The sequence below is a fragment of the Drosophila pseudoobscura genome, chromosome 2, assembly GCF_009870125.1.
Source record: "Drosophila pseudoobscura strain MV-25-SWS-2005 chromosome 2, UCI_Dpse_MV25, whole genome shotgun sequence".
NCBI lineage: Eukaryota > Metazoa > Arthropoda > Insecta > Diptera > Drosophilidae > Drosophila > Drosophila pseudoobscura.
In genome coordinates this window covers 8,052,445-8,071,075 of record NC_046679.1, presented here as the reverse complement: position 1 = coordinate 8,071,075, position 18,631 = coordinate 8,052,445, and the positions used below count along the sequence as shown (strand labels likewise).

The following is an 18,631-nucleotide window of genomic DNA, read 5'->3' as shown; positions in this document are numbered from 1 at the left end:
CAGTCCTACAACCTAATTTTTGCCCCTTTCAAAGCGAATCATGCATAGAGTATCTTATGAGTCGGAAAAGATCTTTCCCTAGAATGCAGTACAATTACAGAAACTCTGCAAAGATTATATACATCACCATTGTTCATTGTTCACATTAGTTACCACTGAAAGATCATTAAGAACACATTTCGATTATGTTTTTTTATTGATTTTATTTTAGTTTTTTTTTATGTTTGTTTATTTCTTTTTCATATACGTGTTCATCAATTACAATTGCTGTTTAAATGGATATATGCATGTCTCTACATTTGCTGCCTTTTGAATATATTATTAGTAGCTTTAATATGAATCAAACCATATAATTGTTGGTTTTGTCCTCTGTCTGTCTGTTGGTTTTATAAATGTAGTAAACGCAGTTTCGTGATAACATGATAGATACATAGATAGATCCTATTACATTTGCTTCTGACTTAAGTAGAGTTCGTACACGGGTAGGGCATATATATATATATATATATATCAAACTGTACATACATACATTAGATGCAATGCGTTAACTAAATTTGATTAACAACTAAACTACTTAGCCGGCACGAGCCTAGTACAAGTCATTTAAAAGTAGTTTGAGTAAATAAGCAGTAGTGCTAGGTAATTTTAATTAACTTAAGACTCTTACAAAGATGCACACACATTCCACTTGATACGATATAAATAATACATACAGATAGTACTCGTAGATACATAAGTAGGGCTATAACATATATACTTCAGTTGCGTAATAATAAATAGTCGAAGAAACCATCATGCGTATAGACTAAGGCCCTGAATGAGGGGGGGTTAACGGGGGAAATCAAACACTACATCGAATTCAGTCACAATTCACATTTCGCAATCTGCCATCATCGGATCGTTACATACATACATCTACATACACATAGGATCATCTGCCTTCTCCGTACATGTGGGGGGGTTTGGGTGGGTTTCAGGGTAAAACATATTATTGCGAACATAGACTAGTTTAGATATGATAGTTCCAATGGGTTATAAGGGGTTATAGCTAGTACTGCCTGGCCTGCCAATCGTTCAAGTGCACTCAATGCTATCATAGAAGACCTCCTCATCTGGGTCTGTCTCTGTCTCCGATTGCTCCTCCTCAAAATCATCTACATCGTAGGAAACCAGGGACTGCAGGCTCTCATCGAGCATCTTGTGCTGCACATGATGTACCTCGAAGGGCCTGGCATCGTTTGGTGGGGGACCAAACCAGATGCCATCAGGGTCGGTGGCGCCTTCGCCCCGATCCTCCTTAGCTCCAGCCACGCCCAGGGGCTCCTCAGCTCTGGCCTCAATCGAATCACTGTAGCCATAGTCGAAGGTCACCAGCAGATTGGTACTGCCACAGTCCATCGAGTCGGGCGTTGTGTATTGGGTGTAATACGAATCGTAGGCCGTCTCCTCGGACACATCGTGAATATCGTATCTCTGCTGATGATCCAGAACCATTTCATTGCCGTTGGTAGTGGTATTGTGGTTCTGGTTGCTCGTTTCCCATAGCTGCCATTGCCAATTGCGGTTATTGAAACGGAAATTTGGCTTGTCAAGAGGCTCGGCCAAGTTCTGATCATCAATTGAGGTTTGGGTAAAGAGCAAAGAAAAAACAGAATAGAATATCAAATCTTTGGTTCAAAACAGAATGCAAGCGCAGGAAAAAACAGAAACAGGAAACAGGAACAAGAAAATGTCATTCACAAAAAATAGTTATTAAAATCGTTAGAGGAACACAAAACTGGTTGTTGTTTTCTTTTTGGGTTAGCATAGAGCGGGGTATAGTTTTTCAAGAACTTGGGCGTTAAAGCAGTTAGAATCCTCAACCAAGGGCAAAAAAGTTGTAAAGTTAGCACAGAGTATCAATCAGATCTGATCAATCATCAAACCAATATTTGTATGTACAATATAGAAGTTGTTCGTCGATCCTTTAGAGAGGCGCTTACTTGAATCGGAAATTTGTGTGTGCAGCCCATTTTGCTTGCTTTGTAGGGAAAAGGGTGAGGTTCTCTAGAGAGTCTGGTAGTCTAGATCTACAACAAACTAAGCTACAAACTAAACGAAATCAAAAGCAATGCCAGAAAGCTGTGTGGAGTGGAGAAATGGTGGAGTTGGTGGTGGAGCTTAACCTACTAGGTGATTTACAACAAAAGAGAGACTTACGCGTATAACGAATTGCGGCAAAATGTGTCTACTTCAAAAGCAGACAAACGATATACAACAGAGTGGCTCTGGACTGAGGTCTGAGCTGGGGCCCCGAGCCTGAGGCTGAGGATGTCTTGGGCGTGGGCGCTTCTCCTTGGCGGGCTGTCCGTTACCAAAAACTCCAGACTTTTTTCTATTTTGTTTGTTAGCACATCAGTTGAGCCACCAACACACATTAGTCAATCAATCAAACAAACAAAACACCACCATAAGTCCATATATCATCTGCTAATCCATACCAAAACTCCGCTTAGGTTCGACGGCTTAATTTCTCTAAGTTTTTTTTTATGTTAGGAAAAGTTTTGTTTTTTTTTTTTCGGTTTTCACAAATGGTTTTTAGTTACATGTTGGGCTGTTGGTGGTTTTTGGGATTTGTTTTTATTTTTTTTGCGGGGATATTTTTGGTACGTTCAGATTTTTGGGCATACAAAAGACGAGTATATGTGAGTTATAGCAAACATTTTTTGTTTTGTTTTTTTTTTGGTTTGGAGTAGACATACAAGGTAGATAGGCGCAGAAAGAAAAAAAAGGTAAAAGTAAAAAAAGAAATTACAGCATTAGATACAAATTATTTTCAGGTGTTGGTCTCATGAAGCACTTGATGGTGTTTGAGTGTGTGTGTGTGTGTGGCAGATGAGCGGATGATCCTGCCCCCCTTTTTGGGAGACACATTTCTATGATATGATTATACTGGCAAGCATATTTAACTGTAACTTAGGGCAAGTATTAATTCCTTTTGATTTTCACACAAAAAGATATATATAGAATAATTTGTTTTTATATATTTCTACATATAGGTATGTGTTGCATATTGCTTCATAGATCAATAAATTAAGCCCAAATAAGGAGTGTGTATAAGTTTAAGCTTAAAATAAATTACAAATTACAAACAAAAATAACTAATAATTATAATAAACACACACACACACGCACACACACAGTTAAGGCTGGAGGCCTTCGAACCGAACAATGAGCTGGAGGCATGCCATAGCCATACTTGAGGGAAAAATTAACCGAACAACAATTAACGTGATTTGCATAATGTGTGTACATGCATTGGCTTTTCTGTTTTCTTTTTCTTTTATGTACAAAAACTAAATGGAGGAAATATTGCTAGTGCTTCGGCTGTGGCTGTGGCTGCTGCTGTTGCATGTGAAATTGTTTGATTAATTAATGCATCTACTGAGCACCTAAGGCATCGATAGGCAGTGAGAGCTTGCTAGGCGGCGGCACCTTTCACCAGCCGCGTGGCGGAGTCCAACGACCCCCCAGGCGGCGGCTTCAACGGATATTCATTCTAACAGACTTTGGAAACGAACAAATATTTAACGACAGAGTCATCCCCACTGCTGTTGGGGTTTCAGAGAACGAATCCTCGTAGAACTGCACAAATATATCGTAATATTCTGAAAATATTGTATTTGTATTGTATTGTTGAATGAATTCCCTATCTGTTGTTTCTGTTGTTGTTGAAAATATCCAGCTTTTGTGTGTTGGAATGGGGTTTGGGCTTGGGCGAAGACGAAGACGAATACGAAGAACAATTGTATTTTGGAGCATTTGTAGAATGAATTCCCTACAATAAATAGGGTTAAGCTTTTGATTCTATTGTTGTTGTTGAAAATTTCCATCTTTTGTGTTGGAATAGGGTTTAGGCTTCGGCTAAGACGAAGAACAATTGTATTTTGGAGCATTTGTTAAATGATTTCCCTACAATAAGTAGGGTTAATCTGTTGTTGTTGAATATATCCATCTTTTGTGTGTGGGAATGGGGTTTGGGCTTGAACGAAGACGAAGAACAATTGTATTTTGGAGCATTTGTTGAATGAATTCCCTACAATAAATAGGGTTAAGCTTTTGATTCTGTTGTTGTTGTTGAAAATTTCCATCTTTTGTGTTGGAATAGGGTTTAGGCTTAGGCTGAGACGAAGAACAATTGTATTTTGGAGCATTTTTTGAATGAATTCCCTACAAAAAATAGGCTGAAATCTTTTGATTCTGTTGTTGTTGAAAATATCCATCTGTTGTGTTGGAATGGGGTTTAGGCTTAGACTAAGACGAAGAACAATTTGATAACCGATGGGGGCGGGACATGCGCGAGACGATCACTTAGATATATGTGTGTATGTGTATATGTAGTGTATGTAAAGGGTTAATTGTGTATGTGTGTGTGTGTATGTATAAATAAATAAGAGATATGCATGTAACTATGTATTTATATAACGTATACAGTAGTTGGATGTCGTTTTTCGATATATATTTAACTGTAACTGTAACGAAGGCGATGATTCTTGTGGTTCTTTGTTGTTGTTGTTGTAGTTGTTGTTGTTGTTGAATCGTTATCGAAGGCATATTAATCGGTAATCAATAGATATATGTATATATATATATATATATAGTATATAGTATATAGATATATTCATAGTAAATGTATGGTGTATCGATTGTAAGTAAGTTGTATGCATTATTAGACGTAATTTCACTTGAACCAACCCAATAATGTTGATTTGAGAGTGCGTACCTTGCCACTATCACTGTCGCCGCCTCCGCCGCCCCCATAGCTGGACGTGGGCGTGGTGGAAGTCAGAGTTTCGTTCTGCTCCCTCCCCAACCTTCCAGCGGCCCCCACAGAGGCGCTGCTATACCGCCTCGACACACCCAGCGGAGCACGCTCGCTGCCCGACATGGCCGAGGCCCCGCCACGTCTATGGTGGTAGGGAGCCCCCGCTGAGCCGCCGATCTGCAGCTGGAGATCCTTGCGAAGCGTCGTGCTCAGCTGGGCTGCAATGGAGGCGGAGCCGTTGCTGCCGCCCTTGGGCATCTCCGGCGACTGCTGGGAACGCGACAGCGAGTCCAGGTGCCGCACCCGAGAGCTGATCGTGTCGCGCTTCAGCTTCGGCAGCGGCGAGTTCTGGAGCACACGCGGGGACGGAGTTGTGGCTGTGGCTGCGGCAGCCGTCTGAGACTGGCTGCGATTGCCCGTCGAGCCGGATGAGTAGGGTGTGGTGGCCAGCGGTATCGACGACGATGTGGAGCTCCGGCTGGTGTTGGTGCTCAGCGAGTGATTGGAGGCCGAGTCGGCGCGCCGCAGGCTCTGCAGGTTACCTGTGCTGCGGCTCAGTGAGGACTTGCTGCCGTACGAAGTGCTGCTGGAGTTATGCGCCGATGGTGGCGATCGTCCCCCCGTCGAGGGTCTGCCCGTGGGCGGCTTGCCGGCAAAATAGGCCGCCGCCTTGCTACCCGGCAGCGGTATCTTGCTCGGCTTGCTGGCACTTCCGAACTTCCGGAAGGCGTTCTGTCGCGCCGGCGGCGTCTGCTCAAAGGGACTGACCCCACCGACGCTTGTGCTCATCACCCGGGCCGCAATGTTGCTGGGTGTGCTGCTGCCCAGCGGACTGGGGCTCCCTGAATTGATGATGCTCTTTCTCAGCGTGCTGTTGTTGTTGGGCGTAACGTGCATGGCCTGCGCCTGCCGCTGCCCCTGGCCTGGGGTCCCCTCATGCTCGTGGGCCGACTCGGTGCTGCTGCTGTGCTGCAGCTCGTCCATGGCCAGCGGCACCATGGCCTTCATGCTGGGCGTGCTGATCTGTGTGACTGGCGGTGCGGGCATGGCCGTCGAGGAGGAGTCCACCGAGCACTCGGGCACCCCGCGGCGACTCAGCATCAGGGTGGTGGAGGCAGACGAGCGATTCGTCTCGTAGTCATGCTGCGACGAGTTCAGATACGAATTGGTGGTGCTGTTGTTGGCCTGCAGGCGGGACTCCACGAGCCGCAGCTGGGCCTTGGTGCCCTCCAGCTCGATGCTCTTCTCCTCCAGCTGAAAGCGCAAGTGCTCGAACTCCTCGCCGCTCTTGTCCAGCCGCTTGGCCAGCAGCGTCTTGGACTTGCTGGACGAGTCCAGCTTCTGCGACAGCACCTGGTTCTGCACGGACAGGGTGAGCAGGTGGCGCTGCAGCTCCAGCACGTTCGTCTCCAGCAGAATGGCCGAGATGCGCTTGGTGTCCGTCAGCCGGCATTTGGTATTGCGCGCACCCGGCGTGCTCACAATGCCATCCAGTCGGCCCAATGGTGGTGGCCTCCTTGTTGTTGTTGTTGCTGTTGTTGTATCACTGCCTGGGCTTTGATGGAATGCTGCTTCCTGCGCTGCTGGCTGATCGACGATGACCGGCTGGAATGTGTTGTTGCTGTTGATAAAGTTGTTGCTGCTGCCGCTGTTGCTCGGCCGACTGCCATTCGAGAGCACCGTCGTGGCTGAGGATAGAAAGTTGCGTTGACTGGAGTAATCCGATTGGCTGGTGCTGCACAGAAAATGAACATAAAATATCGGATTAGAGATGGATCCATCCAGTGCTGGCGCCTGCTTACCTGGAAGAGCTTTTGCTTTGTTGCAGCTGCAACTGTTGGACGCGCAGACTCAGCTCCAGCTTCTGGGCCAGGGCCAGCTTCAGCTGCTCCTCGATATCCTTCTTCACGCTGATCATCTCCTCCATGCGGTCGCTCATCTTGGCCGCCTTGATGCGGGCCGTCAGCGTCTCGGCCTCCATTTCGGCCAGCTTGTCGAGCAGCTGATCGCGCTCCTTGCGCAGCTGCTTGAAGTCCTCGCGGTTCAGTCGCTCCACCTGCTCGAGGAACTGCTTCTGCGTCAGGCCGCTGGCCCCCGCCTCGTCGGCACAGCTCTTGCTCTGTAGCAGCTCCACCTTTTCGAGCACACGATTCGATCGGCGATGGATGACATCCAGCAGATTGAACAGCTCATCGTCGGACTCTGAACCGCTCAGGCGATTCCCGGCTATGGCCACCTGTAAGTGCATAGATCAGAGATTAGCAAGGAAGTCGGGGCTGTACTTTAAGCAAGGCCACTCACCGTCATAGCACCGTTGGTGGAGGAGGCGCTGTGTCCCTCCTTGGAGGAACTGGTCTCCGTTGAGAAGCCGGAGTCCTGCACAACGCTCCCGTTGTTGTTCTCTCCGCTCTTTGGCTCTTTCTTGCCGCTATGCGAATTGCTGCGGCTGCGCGTCAGCGACGAGGACGATGGCTCCGCTCTGGACGGAGCTACAGCCGCTGACGACGTGGACGGTTCCTTGTGCGAGAGTTTCCTCGTCATCCGTATGCCCGGCTCCCATTCCCGTCTGCAAAAGGAATCGGTAAAGGATTAGAAAAGGGCCAAGCCGTAGAATTTGGAGGGCATGGACTCACCTTGTGGCTAACGAGGAGCTGCCACCACCCACGGAATGACTGCCGCCCATGGCGCCCACTGAGGAGGTGGGTGTCGAGGGCCTGACCGACATGGAGGCCATTTTATGCTTGAGATCGGGAAACGTTTCGATCACCAGATCCCGGAACTCCAGCAGGGCACCGACCTCGTGCTGCAGCTCCTGCAGCGACTTGGTCTGCTCGCCGTGGATATGATGGCTCCCGTAGCTGTTGCTGTAGTGCGGACTGTGGTGGCTCAGATGATGGTGGTGGTGGTGCAGATGATGCGGATACGTGGCCCCCACCACCACTGTGGCCGTGGGCGAGGCGGCCACTGCCCCTCCGCCGCCCACCGGCGGACCGCTCGACATCAGGTGCGGATGATGGCCGGCACTGCTCAGCGGCAGGCACTCCATGGCCAGCTCAGTGGTGCGCTTCCCGTTTACGTGGCTGCTGCCGTTCCCCTCGCCGTTGCTCTGACTGTGGGGGTGGTGGCCGGTGCCGATGCCATGCGTTGCGGGTAGTTCGAAGACGTCATTCTGCATGAACAAAGAACGAAGGAACGGAAGAAATATATCAGTTTAAGAAGCCTACTCAGTATTTTATATATAAGTTGTATATATATTCTTAAGTTCGAAAATCAGAAGAGAAAAACCCACATATATCTAGAAATACACAGTAAATGTAGCCATTAAGTGAGGTTCGGACTTGAGCCCAGCATAAACAGACATCCGAGACTACTCGGCGGCACTCGGAACTCGTTACTCGACACTCGTTACTCAGTAACTTCGATTCGGTGCGTTCCGAGTGTGAGTGAAGGGAACGATTAAAATCTACAACCAAATCTACTCGTCGGCACTCGGTGTTCCACTACTTATGCACTCGGTATTCTCTTATTCTCATTCGGAGCGTTCCGAGTGTGACTGAAAGGCATTCCCTATCGAATCTACCACCAAATCTACTCGGTGGAACTCAGCACTCATTACTCGGCACTCAGTTACTTCGATTCGGACCGTTGCGAGTGCGACTGAAGCGAATGATTCGCATCTACAGCCGAATCTACGCGGCGAAACTCGGTATGCCACTACTTAGGCACTCGACATTCTCTTATTCTCGTTCGGGCATTCCCTTTCTACCACCGAATCTACTCGGCGGCACTCGTTACTCGACACTGGTTACTCGGCTTTCGGTTACTTCAATTGGGAGCCTTCCGAGTGTGACTGAAGGGAATGATTCGAATCAAAAACTATTCTGGCCCTCGGTATTCCGCTACCTAGACACTCAATTTTCTCATTTGCTCAAAACTCTCACTCGTTACACGAACTCGTTTGTTTCTAAGATAATGTTTCATAATGATTCGAAAGCTTCAAACCGGCAGAGCTCTAGTTTTGATTAGTATATTTATCACTATTATTTATAGTGACAAATAATTGCTAACAAATATTCTGCACATCTCCATACCACTGTCATTCAACAAATTCAAATCAAATTCAAAGCTTTTTCATTTAAAAAAAAAAAAACTATGCTAATGTATTTTCTCATCAACCTTAATTATTCCAAAGGTTTATCATGTTATCTGTACGACTGACCTCCACGGATGGCAAACATTTCCCAACAGCATTTGAAAACAATACAATATTTTGATCAAATTAAGCCATTTATAATTAATTATTGTAAAAATAAGATGGTACAAAAAGCCTTGATTTGTTCATTCAATGTTTTACAAAATGCATAGAAGATAATCTGAATATTTCATAGGGATGGGATCCCAGAAGATAAACAAAATGTAATACTGATAATTACTATAATTTATTCAATCTTTTTCCTCAATGCATGCCTCGAAGAAATGCAATGAATCATGGTTTTGGATATTTTGGTGGTCCGCTGCACTTTTACCTCTTTAGAGCTAAAGATCGTTGGGGAGCCCCCAATGGGGCTGTTAATTACTCGAAAGAAAACAACACTTTGAGCTGCATTAAGTAAATTTAATTCATCATCGTGGTCCTACTGGACTCTGGTTCGGGAGCAGTGCGAGCGATTAGTGAATGACACACAAATAATGATTGATGATTGATCGGCTCGATAGAGCTCTGGAGAGCAACCGGCGAGAGCTGGCCCGGTGACGGCGACCCGTGGAGAAAACACCACACTGGAGGCAGCAATTTGTGACAATCATGTCTTGGACCCCATGACTATTCAGTGCTTTCTGAGGAGGAGGAGGAGGAGGAGGTTCATAAACTAGAACCTGGGGCCACAGCAGATGGCCAAGTAAAAGTCGTTTTCCTCCGCTCTGGATCTGGCTCTGAAAATTACGAGTGTCGGGCGATTTGTTTGTCAACCCGGTTGGAAGTTTTCCCGCTTTTCCGCTTTCACTGAGCGAGAATGTTTCTCAATTGATTGGCAAAATACGAAAAAATACTTTCACATGCAATAAACATAAATATTTCTGCCTGGCAGCCGTTTTGTCGAGCCGGCTTTACGGCTATTGATCAAACAACCGCTGGATGGCTGGCTGGTTGGCCGTTGGAGTGCTATAAATATCTACGAATGCATGGCAAAAGTCACGACACAAACCAGGCAACTGGGTCTGATGTCTCAGTTGCCTGTTCTACGCCAAGAAAGAGTAGTAAGCGATGTTGCATGCACCTTGATGATGAAAATGTTGGTCAGCGTCAGCGCCTAATGGCAAAATCATTGCAAATGAAGCATGAAAATTGGCCCACATTCACACATCCCAGATGGTGTATCCATCCAAGCCATTGGCTGGGCCCCCTAGACATTATTTAACAGCTAATTAACAGGGGTAGGGGGGTGGGTTGGAGGGGGGAACCCCAGGAAGCAAAAAATCATAATTTCATGGCAGGCTTGCATAATGCTCAATGCACTTTTTCTACCGTATAAACTCTATTTTTTTTATAGTTTTTTTTTTTTTTTTTATTTCTTTTTGGCCGACTTGCCTTTGGAGCGTGGCGAACATCAAAGCCAAAAGCCAAAGCATGGGAAGTGCCAGAGAAGTCACATTGAAGATCGTGTAATTATATAGCAAAATCCATTGTCAACCACGAAATTGAAACCAAACAATCCCCAGGCCCCCGTACCTGTACCCCGCCTGTCACTCACTCCGACTAGCAAGAGAGAGAGAGAGATGGAAAGAGAGAGAGACGTCTGTCATTCATTCGAGCGTTTCCATTGGCTTTATGATTTCAGACTCTCATTGCTCAATTAACTTGGGGATTTGGCCTTTTGGCCCACGGGCCTCAAACACTCCATTCGAGAGGGGTGGGGGTGAGCAAATGTTTCCTTTCCTCCTACTACGCGTACTATATATGATATATTACTATAAAAACCTACTATGTATTTCAGTTATATGCAAATTACAAGACACTGTAGAGACACAAGTGTTTCCTTGTCACTCGAAAGAGGCGTCTGTCACTGTTTTCGGAGTCGGAGTCGGAGTCGTAGTCGTATCTTCTCTCTCAAGCTGCGCGCCCTGCTTGCACAGTGGTTCAAAATATATGATTTCCAACTAGAGATTGTCTTTAAATATAATTATTTAGATTTAGATTTCGTGAGCCCCAAACCACTGTTTGATCATCGCCCCAATCAACATTTGAACATCATTATCATCTGCAACATTGCTGTACTCGTGGGCGTCTCTCTCTCTCTCTTCGTCTGCGTGGCTGCATCCTCAAGTTTTATTACTTGCCAGCAATTGGGTTGATCATCATCATTGTGCGCCATCACAGACGCAGAGAGGCACAGTCGCAGCACCACTTGGGACTCGAGACTCAAGACTCGAGGCTTGGGCGACAGACCCGCTCAATTAGGCTGCCCACCACTCGAGTCGTCAGGCAGCCACACTAGCCAGCAAGGTTTTTGGGCTTGCCTTTGTGAGTCAGCTAAACCATGGGGTAGGAGTACTATTTATAGTTGTAGCCAAACTAGCAGGTTCCCCGAAGTGCCAGCGATCAGCTACATATTTCGCCATAAACAGAGCCAGCGCGTAACAGAACTTTTGCCATTACTAGAAAGTCGCACTTTGATTATTAATCAAACGAGTGGAACCACAATCAATGGGACGGGGCACCCACTTGTGAAAACAATGACACAAGCAAAAGCAAAAGCAAAAACCAAACGCAAAACCACTTCCCAGCTCATTTAACTGTACTTCGCACTGTGCATTGGTGTTGCCTTTGCTTTGTTTTTCTATTCTTTCACCAAATTTCTTGAGTGGCCTTTTGCACTCGACCTGGGGCCGCATGTTGTTTGATCGATTTTTGGCACCATCTCTTTGTCACTCTCTCCACCTCTTTCTCTCTTTCATTTATTTCTTTCTTTCGCTTGTTTATACGTAACGTGCCGGTGCGATTGCTATTTGCTATGCTCTAGCTAACACGGGTTTCACTGCGCTTCACTCGCTCCCACACATACAATATACATACATATACATGTGTATGTACATACGTACATCAGTATGCTTGTAATTCTAAAGCGCTTTACTCTCTGTTTCTGCATGCCCTAACAGAGGGTATTCTGTATGCAGTGCATATTTACACAACTGCAATAGAAACGTTCGCTCGGGAACAATTAAGCTATAATTTTATAAATAAATAAATACATAACTAATCAAATAAAATAGGACTCGCGTGGAAAAGAACTGTAATATGTATGAACTCCCTCCCGAGAGAGAGAAAGAAAGAGCGGCTTGTGCGTAAGGCCTGGAGAGCAGAACGGGATCATGATGAAGGTGGTGCGCTTGCTCTCTTTCGGTTCTGAGAGCGCTTTGAAACGAAGTTTGCTGTTGTACTGAGCAGAAAAGAGAGCGCTTTGCGGTGGCGGCCCACCTTGTCTAATGTCGTCCTGGCCTGGAGGACGGAACGGGATGGCATCGATCCCAGCCTAGAGCTGGCCATGCCTCTCTCTCTCTTTCTCTCTCTCTACTGTCAAGCCTTCTTCAATATTTGCAAGGGTATCTATCACTACGGTTTTTATTTTTTGTTTCCTTTTTTTTAATGATTTGGTTATTTCTGTTTGATGTTACCCACATGCCGTTGCAGCACGCTTAAATGAAATTTCTATTTTTGCGGTTTGTTTGTTCGATCGCAGGCTTTTAATTGGAGATTTCCATGCAAACCTGGGCAAAGAAATATTACAATAATTTTGTTAAGTGCCACCCTTTGCCTCTCCCTCTCCCTCTCCCTGGAACTGTGTCTATCCATTCCAATTAGTAATGCGTTTGCATAACTGCTGGAATAAGTATGTATTTAGGGGGATATATAATTATGTGTCTGTCTGTACCCTGACTGGCGAGGCGAGACTCTGGCGGATTGGGAGCGCTTATTAATTACAAGACCCTCCCGCCCCCCCAGCAACAGTACGCCCCCCCGCACGATAGAGTGAAAAAAAAAACATGCATGACTTATAGCATTTTTAACAGTCATCGCTCGGCACATTGACTACGCCAATTTATACTCGTATTTTTTTCGATTCCAATTCAATTCCTATGCAGTTACATGTTGGCGTTTGGGTTTGGGTTTGGCCGCCAGCCTCTGACGCAACACCGAGCCAGGGTCTCCGGGGTCTCTTGGGGCATTGTGCGTTCCCAGTTTGCCAGTTGCCAGTGGGTCTAACAGCCGGTTAGATTTATTAAAAGACAGTTGCATGTAGCTACGGATATGCATCTGCATGAGAAAAAAAACAAAACAAAAAACTTCAAGTCCAACCCAGACTCCATCCAAAAGCCATTTCCCCTTAGCCGTCATTAGTTTTCCTCTTAATGATGTTTTTCCCTTTTTTTTTTTGGGGAGTTTTAATAATTTTTTTATAATTCTGTGGCATTAACGAAAAAACAGCAACCAAAATTTTGGCCGAACGGTCTGTGTTTGCAACACATTTTCCATATGTGGCAAGAGACCAAACCAACAACCGAGAGACAGACAGACAGACAGACAGACAGACGGATAACCAACAATAATTGTCTAATGTGTTTTTTGGTGCTTGGCGGCGCTTTGGTAATCGTCGCAGCAGTCAACGGAACGCAAGTGTTGTAATTAAATTAACAATTTTTCGTTCGCTTTTGTTGGACGGACGCTTCACAAAAGCTGCCAAAAACTAAAAAAAAAAAGTTTTAAAGGAGTTGCAACAACAACAACAACTAAAACAACAAAACACTGCAACAGCTGTTGCAATGTAAATCGTCGCCTGTCAAATTTCCTCTTCACGTGGTTTGCCTTTTGCTTTTTTTTTGTCTTTTTGTTTTGTTTTTTTCCCTTATTTGTTTCGGCCATTTATTATTTTTATGGCTTGTAATACGCTTGCTTGTAATTGTCTGAATTTATTGTTGATTTTCCTTTGTTTAGTTGAGGTAAATTTATAAAATTACATTCTTGCCAGCAAATGTTTATTGCGGACAAATACATAGCTCTGTAATGTTGTAATGGTTTGAAGGTCGAAACAATGAAACGATCGGGATGTTTATCAAGCTAGTCTCTGGCGTATTTTGATATTCTCTACTTCTTCTCTACTCAGGCTTGCATATCTATATATGTATATATATATTATATATGTTATCTGGCAAACAGAGAGCAGAGACCTCAATAAAGAGAAGCAAAACAAAAAGTACGAGCATGCATATAACATTGCAGCAGCTTACAGCGTCCTACAGAATGTTATCTTTCGACAGAATTTTATGCTCGCAAAGAATGTTATCTGCCTACAGAATGTTCTCCCTACAGAATGTTATATATCTACAGAATGTTATGTGCCTAGAGAATGTGTTCTTCCTACAGAATGTTATGCTCGCACAGAATGTTATCTGCCTACAATATGTTATATTTCCACAGAATGTTATATTCCTAAAGAGTGTTATATTTCCGCAGAATGTTAGTTCCTAGAGAATGTTATCTTCGTACTGAATGTTATCTTCCTACAGAGTGTTATATTTCTGCAGAATGTTATGTTCCTACAGAATGTTATCTTCCTACAGCGGATCATTCAAAATTCTAGCCAGCCTTTTGAAGTAGAGGCACACGTGCCGCGACACTCTGCTACATTTTTCTTAATTTCTATTAACTACAGAATCTATCAGCCGGCTTTATCAATGTAACTTATACCCTGTATTCCTGTACTCCGTCTTATAGACCTATTGGAAAACATACAAGCTATTGGCCTTTTATAAATGGCCACCATTTATACCAACTAATTCATGATGTAACATGTAAATCTATTTAAAATTGTTATATTTAATCTATTTTTCTTACTTTACCTCTCAGTCAATTACGAAACTTTATAAACGACAGCCACTGCCCACCAAAACTGTCATTGGATACCCCACAAAACTAGTACAGAAATGAAGCAAAATTATTTATAATACCCATTCAGCATTGCAGTGATCTAACTAAACTAAGACTATGATGTAACAAGGAAAAAAACGAATAAAAACAAAAAAAATGTACGCAAAATTTAATTAAAGACATAAATTATGCGCAAGTCGTAGTCACAAAACTGGCCCAAAACTTAATAACAACTTGGCTAACACATCTAAAGACCACTATCAGCAGCACAGTGGGATAAGTGGGGGAAATCCCGCATAAAACAAACCATCTGTGATACATATAAGAAATGGAATTCGCATCATTCCTTAAGATTTCCAAAAAGCTGAAATTTATGGAAATTTCCGGAAGACTTTTACTTTCATCGACATAAATTGGTTACAAAATTATGTACCACTGTACCTGTGTGGTTTTTGTGGATCGTTTGGTCGGGCATTTTGCATTAAATTAATTAACTGTTTTAAATTTTAATTACACTTTTGGCACAAACCCCAATTCGCTTGCGCACCCCTCTGTTTTCAGTTTCGGTTAAACTTTCGCCTGCCGTTACTGCCAATAATAATGATCATCATGATGATAATGATAAACGTTCATAAACGGGCAAGTCCCGCGGGCACCGGCCCATGCCATGCCATGCCATGCCAGACAATGCTGTCCATGTGGCATATCCTTGGGGGGACTGGACTCCTGCCGGGGATATAAAACACTATCGCTATCACCGACGCCTGACAGTGACGCTGACGCTGAGTCTCTGACTCTGTCGTCCCGCTGTCGGTTGTAGAGCCAACGGGCACACCTCCTGTGCTGTCATTTGCCAGCGATTTCTAATCGATTTTTCCGGCGCTCAAGTCGAATACATGTGAAATTGGCCAAGGGGGGTGCCCCAGCGGCACAGCCACTGAGAGAGAGAGAGACAATGGCTGGCTGTTGCACTTTGCCTGTTGTCGCTTTTAAGTTTTGTCAATATTTCATTGTTTTGGTGTCCGGAACTTTCACACAATCTTCACACTCTTGCCCGCTCGTTCTCTTAATTAGCATGGCACTATAATTTGGCCAGGCCAGGCCGGGCCGGGGCTGGTCACGCGATACCCGGTGTTGACCGCTTCTCGATTGCCAACCGGAAGTTGACCAATTTGTACACATTTTGCACGATCGGCCCTCCCAAGCAGGGGGTATGACACTTTTCCATGGAAGTCTTGTAGCCCCACTGAATGATGTACACTCGGAGAAAAATTGCATGGTGAAGGGATGCACACACATACACATAAATAAATTTAAAAATAACGAAATAAATATACTACATTTGTGGGAAATATATTTAATTTAAATACGCAAATATTTCATTTATATATGCAAATATTTCTTTTAAATGTGAAATTTATTTATTTTTGTATTATTTTTCTTTCTATTATTTTCTGTTACTATTTCGTATTAATGATTTTATTTTTTATAACTTTTTTTTTAGATTTTATTGAATTTTTTCTAATATTTTTTTTTTAGATTTTATTGAATTTTTTCTAATTTTTTTTTTTTTTAGATTTTATTTCATTTTTTGTAATTTTTAAACATTTTATTTTTTATAATTTTTGTATTATTTATATTCTTATTATTTTCTACTATTTTCTGTTATTATTCATTTTATTTTAGCTATTCTGAATATATTTAAGAAAAATGTTTGTGCAAATTTGTTGGAATTCATTAATTTTTAAATTTAAGTTTCAGTATTAAAATTTCCAGACTGGGCTTTTACCTGTAGCTGTATTTATGTATAAAAGGTACCCCGGATAACCAGGATATTCTTTGTGATTCAGGCAGTATTTCTAATAATAGATATTTCAAATAGAACCAATCACTTGGGTAGTGTATCTACTAACTCGACTGCTGTAAAAACCATAGTTGTGATTTTTGGTTCGATTTCTTTTTTAATGGACAGCAGTGGTCTTTTTGATTTCAATTCTGCTGGCAGTGCCACATGTTTACAATCGGATATCGGATATCGGATGGAAACGCTTTTGTTTATTTCGCTGACCGATTGCTGGGGGGCGGGGGGGAGCCACGCCCTTTTCCGCATTACTAGACTTGCAATTAATTTTGCTATTCAATGCACTTTTACAAAAGGCGCCACAAAAACAGAAACAGACACACAGATCGGAACAGGGCGGAAAGAGCAGTATCTAAAAGAGATAGAGGGACTACCCTCTGCCTTGCTTTATCTATAGTTCGTTTGCCTCTCCCACTCCCACTCCCTCTCCCACTCCCTCTCTCTATCTGTTGCTTTTAATGTGCCAATGACTGCACGATTGTGCGATTACATACAACAATCTGTCAATGCATCCAACCAGAGAGACATGCAGAGCGAAAGACAGAGAGGGAGAGGGAGAGAGACCGAGAGACACCCCAGCAATCGATGGTTTCGCGACTGTTGCCGTCATTCATTCAGTTTGTCAATCTCCCCAACATCCGGTAAACGTTTCACTTTCGGAGCTCTGATTTATTTTATACGAAACACACACATTATATTTATTATGTGCAGTTTGTCAGCACCTCAACTCGACCGGGCCAAAACCCGTCCCGACCCGTCCCGTCCCCCTACCATTGCTGCTGCGCCCACCTGTGTCATAGCCCGCTTTGCATTCGTTTAGTCGATAGATAGTCGATTGGCGATAGCCCAAAAATGGCGACGCAATTTAAAAGCGCATTGCAGAATGGCCATTTGGCTTTCTATGGGGGCTTATCGCGGGCGTTGTTTTTGCTGATAGCCATGGAAAGTGGAATGATTGCTGCCTGCCTGCCTGCCCGCCTGCCTAAATGTTTTCTTTTAACTGGGCTTTCGTTGATACGAATACTTCCCATGTATAACTGTGTGCATTTCACGGCTGACATTTGATAAGATTTTGCCGGATGATTACTCATTCAGGCCACACACAATGTGGTATGAAAGCATTTCACCAGCTGGAACACAATTTGCTACTAGTTGAGAGTCGAAGGTCCAGTTACTACGAGTAGAACTCTAGGCACCAGTCAGATTAGATTTTATATACTTTTTTCTTTTTTAAATAAACTAATTTTAATAAATAGCAACTTAATTGCATCAATTGCTTACATTAGGAATGGTAATGTGTGGTATGCGAAGTCCAGAACTTCAGATGACTTTCAGATTTCATTTAATGGGGCTTGAGTTTTTGTAGAGGAACGATCTTTTAAGATCTTCTCTTTATTCATTATTTCTTACTATTATTTTGCATTATTTCTTATTAATATTTTTCATTATTTCTTATTATTATTTTCATTATTTTACTATCTTTTATTTATTTTTTCTCATTTATATAATTTTTTGTTTCTATTATAATTTTATTATTTTTTATATTATTTTGTAGAAGTTTTTATTCTTTTTTTATTTTAATTTTTTTTAGTATTTTCTTATTATTTTGTAGTAATTTTAGAATTTTTATTCTCTTTAGAATTTTTTTTTGTATTTTTAGTATTTTGTAGTATTTTTAGTTTTTTTCCATTTACATTCATTTAATTTTCTATTAATATTTACTTTATTTTCTATTTTTATTCATTTTATTTTCTGTTTTATTTTTTGTTATTTATTTTATTTTTTAATATTTTTTGTTAACAATTTAATTTTTTATAATTTTATATTATAATTTACTTCATATTTAATTATTTTCTGGTATTATTTATTTTATTTATCATTATTTATTTTATTTATAATTTAACAATAATGATATAGCAACATTCTGCACTTTAAACCAATTAAATAACAATTTTAATGAGAAATATATAAGGAATAAAGTTATTTCTACCGCAAAAGAAATGTTTCCACACCATATTGAGACCTTATCTCGGATCTCCTCTCC

At 42.8% G+C, this 18,631-nt stretch overlaps 1 protein-coding gene across 4 annotated transcripts in view; it reads right to left on the bottom strand.

The window, feature by feature from the left end:
• Positions 1 to 221: 221 nt before the first annotated feature.
• The window catches only part of jvl (javelin-like), a 75,936-nt gene continuing 57,526 nt past the window's right edge, over positions 222 to 18,631 (bottom strand). For 3 of the 4 annotated variants that reach the window (XM_001358185.5, XM_033376476.1, XM_015183154.2), the window contains 5 exons: positions 7,438 to 7,973; positions 7,106 to 7,370; positions 6,607 to 7,040; positions 4,763 to 6,539; positions 222 to 1,608 (listed from right to left, as the gene is read on the bottom strand). In XM_001358185.5, the coding sequence (XP_001358222.4) occupies positions 1,075 to 1,608; positions 4,763 to 6,539; positions 6,607 to 7,040; positions 7,106 to 7,370; positions 7,438 to 7,973 (3,546 nt within the window). In that variant the 3' untranslated portion in view covers positions 222 to 1,074. Of the gene's footprint in view, positions 1,609 to 2,551; positions 2,594 to 4,762; positions 6,540 to 6,606; positions 7,041 to 7,105; positions 7,371 to 7,437; positions 7,974 to 18,631 lie in introns of those variants that run through there. The other variant, XM_033376477.1, reaches the window with a different exon arrangement.